Source organism: Ornithorhynchus anatinus, chromosome 5 (genome assembly GCF_004115215.2).
Source record: "Ornithorhynchus anatinus isolate Pmale09 chromosome 5, mOrnAna1.pri.v4, whole genome shotgun sequence".
Lineage (NCBI taxonomy): Eukaryota > Metazoa > Chordata > Mammalia > Monotremata > Ornithorhynchidae > Ornithorhynchus > Ornithorhynchus anatinus.
In genome coordinates this window covers 92303634-92317092 of record NC_041732.1, presented here as the reverse complement: position 1 = coordinate 92317092, position 13459 = coordinate 92303634, and the positions used below count along the sequence as shown (strand labels likewise).

The 13459-nt window shown below is 42.0% G+C and overlaps 1 protein-coding gene across 1 annotated transcript in view; it reads left to right on the top strand.

Moving 5' to 3' along the window:
• The window catches only part of IMPA2 (inositol monophosphatase 2), a 42417-nt gene that overhangs the window by 16394 nt on the left and 12564 nt on the right, over positions 1–13459 (top strand). Inside the window, exons 3-4 of the mRNA XM_029064314.2 lie at positions 10930–11034; positions 12211–12256. Of these exons, the coding sequence (XP_028920147.1) occupies positions 10930–11034; positions 12211–12256 (151 nt within the window). The remainder of the gene's footprint in view (positions 1–10929; positions 11035–12210; positions 12257–13459) is intronic.

The following is a 13459-nucleotide window of genomic DNA, read 5'->3' as shown; positions in this document are numbered from 1 at the left end:
TCAGGCTCCTTGCTGACCTCCCAGCCTCCTGTCTCTCCCTGCTCCAGTCCATACTTCACTCTGCTACCTGGGTCATTTTTCTACAAAAATGTTCAGGACATGTCACCCCTCCTCCACAAACTCCAATGGTTGCCTGTTCACCTCCACATCAGACAAAAACTCCTCACCATTGGCTTTAAAGCACTCAGTCACCTCACCCCTCCTACCTCACCTCGCTACTCTCGTACTGTAACCCAGCCTGCACACTTCTCTCCTCTAATGCTAACCTTCTCACTGTGACTTGATCTACTCTCTCTCGCCACCGACCCCTCGCCCATGTCCTGCCTCTGTCCTGGAACAGCGTCCCTCCTCAAATCTGTCAGTTAATATCCCCCTCTTTAAAGCCTTATGGAGGGCACATCTCCTCCAAGAGGCCTTCCCTGACTAAGCATCCCCTTTACTCTTCTCTCATTTCCTTGTGAATCCCCCGACTTGCTCCCTTTGTACATTCATTCATTTAATCGAATTTATGGGGGGCTTACTGTATGCAGAGCACTGTACTAAGTGCTTGGAAGGTACAGTTCAGCAACAGAAAGAGGCGATCCCTACCCGCAACAGGCTCACAGTCTGGAAGGGGGAAGAAAGACATGAAAACAAGCAAACAGGCATCAATAGCATCAATGTAAATAAATAGAATTATAGATATTTACACATCAAAACAAGTAATAATATGAAATGCTTCACGAATTTGCCTTCTTCACCCTCCCAGCCCCACAGGACTTTTGTATAGAGCTGCAACTTATTTGTTTATATTAATGTCTATCTCCCCCTCTCTAGACTATAAGCTCATTGTGGCCAGGAAATGTGTCTGTTTATTGTCATATTGTACTTTCCCAAGTGCTTAGTACAGTGCTCTGCAAACAGTAAGTGCTCAGTAAATGATTGAATGAATGAATGAGCGAATACAAGCAAACCAGGTTGGACACAGTCCCTGTTCCACATGGGAATTACAGTCTTAATTCACATTTTACAGGTAAGGTAACAGGAACAGAGAAGTGAAGTGACTTGTCTGAGGTCACACAGCAAACAGGTGGTGGAGCCGGGATTAGAATCCAGGTCCTTCCAACTCCTAGGCTCGTGCTCTATACACTAGGTTAAGCTGCTTCCCAGTCTGAGTTTGGCCCAAACTTGACAGGCATTAAACTACTGAGTGTATGGGCCCCCATATCTTCCCAAACCCAAAGCTTTCCTCCAAAATTACATGAGGTTAATACTCTGAAGGGGAAGCAGCCTCTTCAATGTCCGCTTCCTGTTTCTGGCTGTATCTCTGACATGTGGTCCCAGCTCCAACGAGCAGCAGAGTCAAGAATGGCTGGGAGACACAGGAAACCCCAGGGCTGTGGGGAGGAGAGGTAACAGGAGGGAGAGATTCCCTAGGGTCCCCTCAGTTCCTACTGGGCTTGTGTCTATACTGGCCATTTCTCACCTTAGAAGCTTGGTTCTGAGGCAAGGACCGGCCCTGACCCATGCAGATATTTAGGGTGCGTACCCCTCCTCCTGGCCAGTACTGTTGCCTTCAGGAGCACAGGCTGATACTGTTGGCCAGAAAGATGGTTAAAAACAGAGTTCAGAAATCTTTTTTTCTCCCCCAGAAAAAAGCCTGGTGCTTCCCCAGTTTTAATTCTCTGCTGAGGACAACTCTGTTCGCTTCCAATTAAAAGGGAGCTTGAGTAATTAGGGCACATTCTGTGGTAACTAGCCAATCTCTTCCAGGAGTTTAGGCAGGAAAGGAAGAATGAATGTAATATGGAGTGCAAAAGAAGTTTGTCCTGTAAGTCATTAATACCTTTAATTTTTATAAGGCAAGAAAGAAGGAATTCTTAATATCAGGGTGACACATTTTATAAACTTAATTTTATTTAGTGCTACATTTTCAGCCTCTCTGGCTGGTCATTTTGTTACCAAGGGAAATGAGTTGCTTTTCCCCTTTTGTCATTTGTACTCCTCATAGTCCAGATCAGAGTGGAATGGGGGTGATGCTCTTTCTTTGAGTTGCCCCAGGAACTGGCCTCTAAAAGGGGGCCCCAGTGGCCCCAGACCCAAACCAACTGGCCATAAATTTTTCTCTAGCACCTTTGGAAAAAATCTGGCTTCCTTCTCTTCCCCACCCTTCTTTTCCCTGCTTGTAGAAGGGAAACATGACAGAGCAGAGGGTGCTGTCAGAAACAGAGGCCAGTAATCCTTATTACCATGGGTGTGTGAACCCACATTTCATTGAACACCCTTGCTCTTGAATCATCAAAGTTCATTCATTCATTCAATAGTATTTATTGAGCGCTTACTATGTGCTAAGTACTGTACTAAGTACTGTACACTGTACTAAGCGCTTGGAATGAACAAGTCGGCAACAGATAGAGACAGTCCCTGCCATTTGACGGGCTTACAGTCTAATCAGGGGAGACAGACGTACAAGAACAATGGCAATAAATAGAATCAAGGGGAAGAACATCTCGTAAAAACAATGGCAACTAAATAGAATCAACGCTCTGTTCCTGAAGACATGACGCAAGGATTATTTGCTGGGCCCTCAGCAAGGCTCTGACTGCAGGGCATCCAGTGTCATCGGGAGTGGGCACAATACTCAGAACTTCTCAGCTGATCTTTGGCCTGATCTATCTGTAATTTAGTTTTTCTCCCCCACTCCAGACTATAAGTCTTTGTGGGCAGGAATCACATCTACCACCTCTAGTGCATTGTACTTTGAGAAGCAGCACGGTGTAGTGGCTAGAGCACAGGCCTGGGAGTCAGAAGGTCATGGTTTCTAATCCTGGCTCTGCCACTTGCCTGCTATGTGACCTTGGCAAGTCACTTCACTTCTCTGGGTCTCAGTTCCCTCATTTGTAAAATGGGGATTGAGACGGTGAGCCCTATGTGGGACAGGACTGTGTCCAACCCAATTTGCTTTCATCCATCCCAGTGCTTAGTACAGTGCTTGGCACTTAGCAAATACCATTATTATTATTATTATTATTATTATTATTATTACTTTCCCTAGTAATCAGTACAGTACTATGCAAACAGTAAGCACCCAATAAATAATAATAATAATGGTATTTGTTAAGCACTTAGTATGTGCCAGGCACTGTACAAAGTGCTGCGGTGGATACAAGTAAATTGGGTTGAACACAGTCCCTATCCCATGTGGAGCTCACCGTCTCGATCTCCTTTTTACAGATGAGGTAACCAAGGCCCAGAGAAGTTAAATGACTTGCCCAAGGTCACACAGCAGACAGGTGTCAGAGCTGGAATTAGAACCCAATACCTCCGACTCCCAGCCCTGCACTTTTTCCACTATGCCATGCTGCTTCATACCCTCATTTTATGCATGAGGGAACTGAGGCACAGAGAAGTGAAATGACTCACCCGAGGTCCTGCAGCAGTCATGTGGCGGACTAGGATTAGAATCAGGGTTCTTCTGACTCCCAGGCCTGGGCTCTAGCCATTAAGTCATGCCACTCTGTTCCTGTGCTGCCTCCCACATCAGGTGCCAACTCCCCTTCCCCCCGAGAGTGGGGGCTGGGGCTTCCACCTGCCTTCTCCTTTTATCTTAATTTAATCTGGGCCCCCGGGATATTCTTGGAATGTTATTTCTCAGTGGAAAGAGCACGGGCTTTGGAGTCAGAGGTCATGGGTTCGAATCTCAGCTCTGCCACTTGTCAGCTGTGTGACTGTGGGCAAGTCACTTAACTTCTCTGTGCCTCAGTTACCTCATCTGTAAAATGGGGATTAAGACTGTGAGCCCCACGTGGGACAACATGATTCCCCTACCCCAGCGCTTAGAACAGTGCTCTGCACATAGCAAGCGCTTAACAAATACCCAACATTATTATTATTATTTATGTCTGAATTTTATTTGAGCCTTATTTGTGTGATATTGGAGCATGAAGTTTAGGGGTTTAAGGTAAAAATGAAGCATTATTTCTAACATCAGTGTTTTGGGGTGTTTTTTTTTTAAATAGTCTGTTCCTCTTCTAGCCTAGATCAGTCAATGGCAGAGTACTGTACTAAGCGCTTGAGAGAGTACTGTTCAATTGATCAAGGTCTCTTTCTGATGTGTAATTGTCCTGATGCTTCCTTGACTTCTTACAAAGCGATCAGTGTCCCTGATCTGCCTGTGGTCCCGATTTCGCTTCACATCCCAGCCCTCCATCTGTCTTTCTCTGTTATTACTCAGCTAGGATCCTAGGACAACTAGACTTTCGGTTTTTCGGGTTTATTTTTTTTATTCAACTTCACTTAGATTGAACTAAACGGCATTATCAAACCAAAAAATCTTGTTTAGGTATCTGAAGATGGAATATTTTGCTTCAGGTCTATTTTTGACTGTGTTTAGTATACACTCCAGGACTTGAGGTTCAGCAGAGATTTGGCACAGTAAGTATTTCATGTAGTCAGAGCCCAGCTGAAGTGGGGAGTCACCAAGTTATCTAAAACTCTAAACAAAATGTAGAGATCTGAATATGGCTAAATATAATCAATCGGTGACATTTATTGACCACTTGTGTTCGGAGCACTGTACAAGCATTTTTATGAGTACAGTCTAACAGTCGATAGACACGTTCCCTGGCCACCAGGAGCTTGTAGTCTAGAGGGGGAGACAGCTATTGAAATAAATTTCAGATATGTACATAAGTGCTGGGGGACTGAAGGTGGAGTGAATATCAAGTGCTTAAAGACTACAGATATAAATGTATAAGTGACGCAGAAGGCAGAGGGAGTAGAGAAGAATGAGGGTTTAGGAAGACATATGGAGGAGATGTGTTTTTAGTAAGGCTTTGAAGGCAGGGAGAGGGATAGGCTGTCAGTTATGACTGAGGAGGGAGTTCCAGGCTAGAGAGAGGATGTGTGTAAGAGATCAATGGTGAGATAGGTGAGATTGAGGTACAGTGAGAAGGTTAGCATTAGAGTAGTGAACCACAGCAGGCTGGGTTATAATGGGAAATTAGCCAAGTAAGATAGGAGGGGGAGAGGTGATTAAGTGATTAAAGACAATGGTAAGAAGTTTCTGTTTGAGGCAGAAGTGACAACTATTGAACATTGTTTTCAGAATTTTTGTGAGAGCTCAGCCGATTTTATTGTGAAACCAATTGGCCTTCTGGAGGAGTTTCTAGTATGAATGTGGTTTTTGTTTATTTTTAGGTTTTGGTCATGTAAGCCTAGGGAGTGAACTGTTTTATCATAGGATAAAGTATGTTGTAAAGAGAAGAGCAGCTTCAGGATTAAGGGAGGGAAAAGTTTGGCACGCCAAGTTAAAACATCGGCAAGAATGGTTAAAGGAAAGGAAGAGTAAACAGCCACATCCTGGGACTGTTCCATCTTCAGGATGAGGTTGCTGATAGTCCATCATCCTGCCAGCATGTTTTCAGTTCCTGCCTCTTGTACATGGGACAGTTTGACTTCTCAGTTGTCCAGGAGATTGTTTAGAGTATGGTATAGAGGATAGAGACTGGGCCTGGGAGTCAACAGGTCATGGGTTCTAATCCCAGCTCTGCCATATGGCTGCTGCTTGACCTTGGGGAAGTCACTTCATGTCTCTGTGCCTCAGTTACTTCATATGTAAAATGGGGATTGAGACTGTGAGCCCCATGTGGGACAGGAACTGTGTCCAACCCAATTTGCTTGAATCCACCCCAGTGCTTAGTACAGTGCCTGGCACATAGTAAGTGCTTAACAATTACCCCTATTTATTCAGAGGTAGAACCACTCAGAGAAAGGGGAGGAAACAGTTGGAGCCTAAAATTCTATTTGGCTTTGAAATACTTGCCTTGTCTCATCAGGGCCTAGTTGTTATCATTATGATTATTGTGTAATAATATTATGTATTGTGGAATAAAATTAATGGTATTTGCTGAGTGTTGTGGTATAATAATAATAATAATGTTGGTATTTGTTAAGCGCTTACTATGTGCCGAGCACTGTTCTAAGCGCTGGGGTAGACATAGGGGAATCAGGTTGTCCCACGTGGGGCTCACAGTCTTAATCCCCATTTTACAGATGAGGGAACTGAGGCACAGAGAAGTTAAGTGACTTGCCCGCAGTCACACAGCCAACAAGTGGCAGAGCTGGGATTTGAACTCACGAGCCCTGACTCCAAAGCCCGTGCTCTTTTCCACTGAGCCACGCTGCTTCTCTATATACAGTGGTATATACAGTGTGATCAGACATGGACCCTGCCTCAAATAGTCCTTATAATCTAAGGGGGAGGGACAACAAGTACTTAATCCCCATTTTACAGATGAGGGAACTGAGGCCCAGAAAAGTGATTTGCTCAAGATCACAGAGCAGGCAAGTGGTATTGTTGGGATTAGAACCCAAGTTTTCTGACTCTCAGTCCTGTTTTCTTTCCACTAGACCACTTAGTAGGAGCAAGTTATCTAGTGGAGTCAAACCTGTATAATTCTGTTCTGGAGTTGGATTTCAGTTTTTTACCAATAAAGGGGCAATTTTTTCTCATAAATAGGACATCAGTTTTCACTCTCGGTACAAAACAGTGGAGTTGACCCAGCTAGCTATTCTTCATGAGGAAGGATTCAGAAAAACAGAAATGAGCTACTGAAGAGAATGAAATAGTCGAATCAGCTTTCAACCTTTGGGTTCAACTCACCTTATTATCTTAACTCTCTGCATGGTTCAGGTATAGCCTGTGTTATTGTACCACAGTCAGACCCCTTTTTTTCCAAATGTTCAGAGCTTAAATGTTTCTTAAAATTTTCTCTTTATTTTTCATGATTTTTTCCTCCCTCAAACACACCCAGTTCATCTGCTATTTAGTGTCTTGTGAAAAGTTTCTTCATTTTCCTTTCTCTTCTTTAACAGTAATCTTCTTGTGGGCAGGGAACATGTCTACCAATTCTGATATATTGTACTCTCCCAAGCACTTAATACAGTGCTCTGCACAAAGTAAGTGCTCAATAAATACTGTTGATTGACTGCTCCACATGTAGCTATCAGAACTAGGTTGTAGAGGTAGCAAATATCCCTTCTAATCTGTTGGGGGTAACCTGTACATAATGTGAGTTATAACATGGAGTGATTTTTCTTCCAAATCTGTCGCTAACTTAGAAGTTTGAACCTGCTCTGGTTAAATAGGTACTTTTAGGGTGGGGACTCTTTTTTAAAAAGAAATTAATTGCGGATCATTTAGGATAAGGCAAAACCAGCTACATAGGTAGGGCTTCAAAACAGCTTAAATTCTTCACTTGTGGGGAAAAAAAGAGTTCTTGGGCCTCAATGCCCCAAATAGGCATATACAACTGAGGGAGCGGAGAGTCCTTCCTGTGGAAACCACCACTGGAAAGGATGTTGAAAACAAGCTTATCTCTAAACACTCTACTGTAGCTAAGCAGGCCAACCAACAGTTAAATGGTGATAGAGTCTCCTGTGAAGAGTGAGGATGAGTCTTGATCCTGAAAACTTGCGTGAAGTGGTAGTGGGGAGTTCCATGCCATCCACACTCTCTGGTTCTTGCTGGGCATATTCTCGCCGGGGCAAGGAATGCCATAAACCAGTAGGTGGACAAGGGTGCAGCACAGTGTGAAATGCATGCCGAGATTCCATCAATCCTTTAAGCACTTGTCATCCATCTCGCCCTCAGCTTTTCCTCAATTTTGTACATATTTGAAATTAATTTTAATAATAATAATAATAATGTTGGTATTTGTTAAGTGCTTACTATGTGCAGAGCACTGTTCTAAGCGCTGGATTAGATACAGGGTAATCAGGTTGTCCTATGTGAGGCTCACAGTCTTAATCCCCATTTTACAGATGAGGTAACTGAGGCACTGAGAAGTGAAGTGGACTTGCCCACAATCACACAAGCTGATAAGTGGCAGAGCTGGGATTCAAACCCATGATCTCTGACTCCCCAGCCCAGGCTCTTTCCACTGAGCAACGCTGCCTCTCAATCTAATTTTAATATCTTCTCCTCACACAGTAAGCACTCAGTAAATACCATTGATTGATTAAGTGCAGGAGCCATTTCTGGCTGAAGTGACCACATCATAATGCCAATGCTGGTAGCCACTGTGGTTCTAGCCACCCACATTAGCTAGCTATTTTTCAGGATTCTTGTTGGGCATACCCACCTACAGGTGGTTTTTCAGTCAAAAATATTCACTGCTGATTCAGTAGTTCCAGCAGGGATCTATAATATTCTCCTTCTCCTGCCCTCAAGCCTAGACTCAATTTTTTACTCAGCCCAAACCCTCCACCAACCTGATATTCTTTATTCTTTAGGACTCAATCAACCATATTTATTGAACAGTTACTATGTGCAGAGCACTGTACTAAGTGCTAGGGAGATACAATATAACTTAGTAGGGACTGTAAGCTTGTTATAGGCAGGGAGTGTGTCTGTCGTTGTATTATACTCTCCCAAGTGCTTAGTAGAGTGCTTTGCACAGAGTAAGCACTCAATAAATATGAGTGAATGAATGAATGAATATGTTTCCTGCCCACGAGGAACTTACTGTCTAGATGGGAAGCAGTGTGGCTCAGTGGAAAGAGCCCGGGCTTGGGAGCCAGAGGTCATGGGTTCGAATTCTGGCTCTGCCGCTCGTCAGTTGTGTGACTGTGGGCAAGTCACTTCACTACTCTGACCCTCAGTTCCCTTATCCGTAAAATGGGGATTAAGACTGTGAGCCTCATGTGGGACAACCTGATTACCCTGTGCCTACCCCAGCGCTTAGAACAGTCCTCTTCACATAGTAAGCGCTTAAATGCCAACATTATTATCATTATTATTATTAATAATAATATCAATAAATAAATTAAGGATATGTACATAAGTGCTGTGGGGCTGAGGAAGGAGTGAATAAAGGGAGCAAATCCAAACCCAAGATTTAGGAGGTAAGGCCTTCTCTGATTAATTCAGAACCATCTGCATCTTTCCCTCTGGACTGTAAGCTTGTGGTGGGCAAGGAATTTTGTCTGTTACAGTGTTGTATTATAATAATTATAGCATTTATATTGTACTCTCCCAAGAGCTTAGTACAGGGCTCTGCACACAGTAAGTGCTCAATAAATATATCTGACTGCATCTGCTTCTTTCTCAATACATCTAATTTACATGAAGTGAGACCTATCTTTTCTCTCTAACAAAGGTTATCTGTTTTTATCCATTTGCCTGTCTCAAGCTCCTCCAGAGAAGGGATATTAACTTAAATTTCATAAACCCGAAGAGCCTAAAACGGTATTATGTTCCCTCAACGGTATGGAAAAAGAGGGAATGAAATTTGGAAATCAATCTTCCTATAGTATACTGTTGTTTCACCTGGAATTGTTTGTACCTTCTTGCAGTTAAACATATTAAATATAAAAACTTCTCTAGGATTGAGTCTTTCAAGGCAGAGCTACAGATAAATCAGCCTAGAAGAGTGGTTGTCCTTGTCCACGCTTTTGGTCATGTTCCAGAAAAGTAGATTCTCAATTTCTCTTGAGTACATCATAATTCTTATGTTTAGGAAATATTCAGACCTAGATCCCTCCTACTACAACTTCATCCTGCTCCCTTGTCCCCTCGCAACAGACAACAACTACACAGCCTCTGCTTTCCTTAAAACAATAATCATGTAATTCCCTTCTCTGTAACCTTTCCTAGTATGCCCTGTTTACTAACCCTTAAATTATTTGCCTTGTTTTCCCAACTTTCTCCAAATTCTTATAATCTCTTAATTTGAGGGGTGCTTGAGGAGAAAGTGTCATTGATACAAACTTTCCACCTTCCTGTCAGTTGTTCAGTGAACTAGCTCCTGGGGGAGGAAATGTGCTATGTGTTTCTTAGAGCCTGGTAACTGCCTGCTGAATTAGCTGGAATTTAGAGAAGTTCATTGTTAGCTATCATTCAGAAGAACTGAAATGAAGTACTCTCTCTCTACCCCACTACTTTTTACTTTAATAAATCAGTTGTATTTATTGAGCACTTACTGTGTGCAGAGCACTGTCCTCAGGGGAGGGGAGAGTACAATGTAATAGAGTTAGTATATATATTCCCTGCCCACAAGGAGCTTACAGTCTAAAAGGGGAGATGTGCGTTAAAATAAATTGCAGATATGTACATCGTGCTGTGGGACTGAGAATGGGGTGAATAAAAAGTACAAATCCAAGTGTAAGTGTGAGGCAGAACGGAGAGGTAGTAGGAAATGAGGAATTAGTTGGGAAGTCCTCTTGGAGAAGAAATGTGATTTGAAGGTGGGGAGAGTGGTTATATGTTGGGTATGAAGGAGTGGGGAGTTCCAGGGCAGAGTGAGGATGTGGGCCCAGGGTTGGTGGCCAGACAGACAAGATGGAGATACAGTGAGTAAGTTGGCGTTAGAAGAGCGAAGTGAGCAGGCTGGGTTGTAGTAGGAAATCATTGAGGTAAGATAGAAAAGGGCAAGGTGACTGAGTGCTTTAATGCCACTGGTAAGGAGTTTATGAACAATGCGAAGGTGAATGGGCAAGCAATGAAAGTTCTTGAGGAGCGAGGAGACGTGAATTGAATGGTTTTGTAGAAAAATTATCCAGGCAGCAGAGTGACGTTTGGACTGGAGTGGGGAGAGACAGGAGTCAGGGAGGTCAGCGAAGAGGCTGATGTAGTAATCAAGATGGGATAGGCTAAGTGCTTGGATCAACATGGAGGCGGTTTGAATGGAGAGGAAAGGACAGATTTTAGTGGTTTTGAAGGTAGAGCAGACAGAATTTGGTAACAGATTGAATAAGTATTTGAATGAGAGGGATGAATTGAGGACAATGCCTGGGTTAAGGGCTTAGTTTTGGAGAAATATTAGATGACTTATTTGAGTACCAGAGGATTCAATCAATATTTTTGCTGGCAAAGCTGATGGAGGGTGAATATTTCACACCAACAAAGAGGGGTTTTTTTAATTGTATTTGGTTTTATGTGAACTACAGGTTCATCGCAGAAGAATCTGCTGCTTCTGGCTCAAAATGTGTCCTCACGGACAGCCCTACGTGGATTATTGATCCTATTGATGGCACTTGCAACTTTGTGCACAGGTAAGCAGAGCCATCCAAGGAGTCCTGAGATGACCGAGTTTCCTGGTTTTTAGTGGTTCGTCACCACTTTTTATGGTTTAAATGAAATGTAATGTGGTAGTCTTTCCTTTGACAGAACAGCAATAAAAACATAAAACCTTGAAAAATGCACATTATGTCAACTTTTAAAATAACTTCCTGCCCATAGCTAGAGACTGTTAATATTTCATTGGAAGTATTGTTTTTTATGGTATATGTTAAGCACTTACCTTGTATCAGACACCGTACTTAATGCTGGAATAGATACATGCTAATCAGGTTGAACACAATCCATGTCCCACAAGGGGCTCACGGTCTTACTAATTTTACAGATGAGATAACTGAGGCACAGAGAAGTTAAGTAACTTGCCCAAGGTCACATAGCAAACAAGGGGCAGATGCAGGATTAGAACCCAGGTCCACCAACTCCCTGACCCCTGCTCTTTCCACTAGGTCACACTGCTTCCTAAAAAAGTATTGTTTGAATGAATGAAGAAGGCAACTTTGCCGAGATCTCATCTTTTATCTTCCCCTTCTGTATTGTAAGCTCATTCTGGGCAGGGAATGTGTCTGTTAATTGTTATACTGTACTCTCCCAAGCACTTAATACAGTGCTCTGCACACAATAAGCACACAACAAATACAGTTGAATGGATGAATCTTATCGTGTTTTTAAAATACATAATGTTTGGTGATTAACTGATAAGTCATGTGCCTTTTGTATTTAAGATTAATCTTTACTGATATGAAAACATTCCACTATTTGAGTTGTCCCTGTTCTGTTGGCATCTCCCTTTGCTTTGTAAATCTGTAAAAAATGAATGACTCTTGTCATGTGTTTCTGAATATTCATTTTCTTTCGAATGATTAATAGTTTGAAGAGGATTATGCTGAGGTGGTTTGGGTGCCAGAGTGTAGTGTAGGAGGTAATTAAGGGAAGGTCTAATAGAGACATCAGCTTCTACCAGTGACACTGTAATGCCACACTGTGGCTATTGAGATAAATGCATGATTATGAATATCAAAATCCCTGTTGTTTTTAAATCATCAATCATATTTATTGAACCCTTATTGTGTGCAGAGCACTGTACTAAATGCTTGGGAAAGTTCATTATAAATAACGCCATTATATTCTGGATTTTTTTTTTGTCGTTGCAGGTTTCCAACAGTGGCTGTCAGCATTGGATTTGCAGTTAAACAAGAGGTAAAAAATGTGTGCTGTAAATCAGCTTGGAACCTCATTGAGACTTTAGGGATGAGATTAACATACTGATTTTTGTTCAGTCATCTGCTCAGGAGTATTTCTTCTGAGTCATAAACTGAAGGCGATTCTCCAAGCAGAGTACTCTTTGAAAAATGACAGTTAAGTCTAAGAACGTGACTTTCAGACTAAAAAATGTAGGCCCATGAAAGCAACCAACTGCAAAACTGGTTTGGGGAAATATTTGACTTTTCTTATGCATCTCCCAACTTGTTACTGGCTTCTGTTTTTTCCTTCTAGGTGCTGATATATATCTGAGGAGAGGTTTTTTCATTCATTTATTCATTCAGTCGTATTTATTGAGCACTTACTATGTGCTTACTGTACTAAGTGCTTGGAATGTACAATTCAGCAGCAGATAGAGACAATCCCTGCCCAACAACAGGCTCACAGTCTAAAGAGGGGAGACAGACAACGAAACAAAACAGAACAAAACAACTATTTAACAGCCCTGTGGAAAGTTTAGATCATCTGTATCATAAGAGAATGTTATCACTTAAACGCCCATGTGCTTACGGCAAACATCAGCACCAAAGATACAAATGATACAGTTTGTGATTTTTAGAAAGGGTCATTATGAAAGCACTTAAAAAGTAGCACTTGAATTCCAAATTCCAAACAGAAATATCTTTTACTTCAAGGATTAGTACACTGATATCACAGTGATTACTACAGAATGTAAAAAAAATTTCAGTTTCTTGTCTTTGCTTGTCCTAATTGGTGTAGACTGGGAAGATTGATTTTAAATAGGAAGGCTTGAACCTTCCTAATATCACAGGTCACAAGCCTGAGGTTACATTTTGGAGAAATAAAAATTTTAATGAAAACTGGGGGAAAGGCATTCATTTAAAATATTAGACTGTCTTGTAGGCTATTAGTAAAGACTGAAGAGCACAGAATTCAATTATTGTAATAAATGTAATTATGCATGATTCCAGTACTAGTACCAATTTTGGAGTGATAATTGTGATATTCGTTAAGCACTCACTTTGTGCAAACCACTGTGCTGAGTGCTGAGATAGATACAAGATTATTAAATGGAACAGGATCCCTGTCCCACACGGGGCTCACAGTGAAAAAGAGAAAGGAATAAAGGTAATTAATCCTCATTTTACAAATCAGGAAATTGAGGCACAGAGCAGTTAA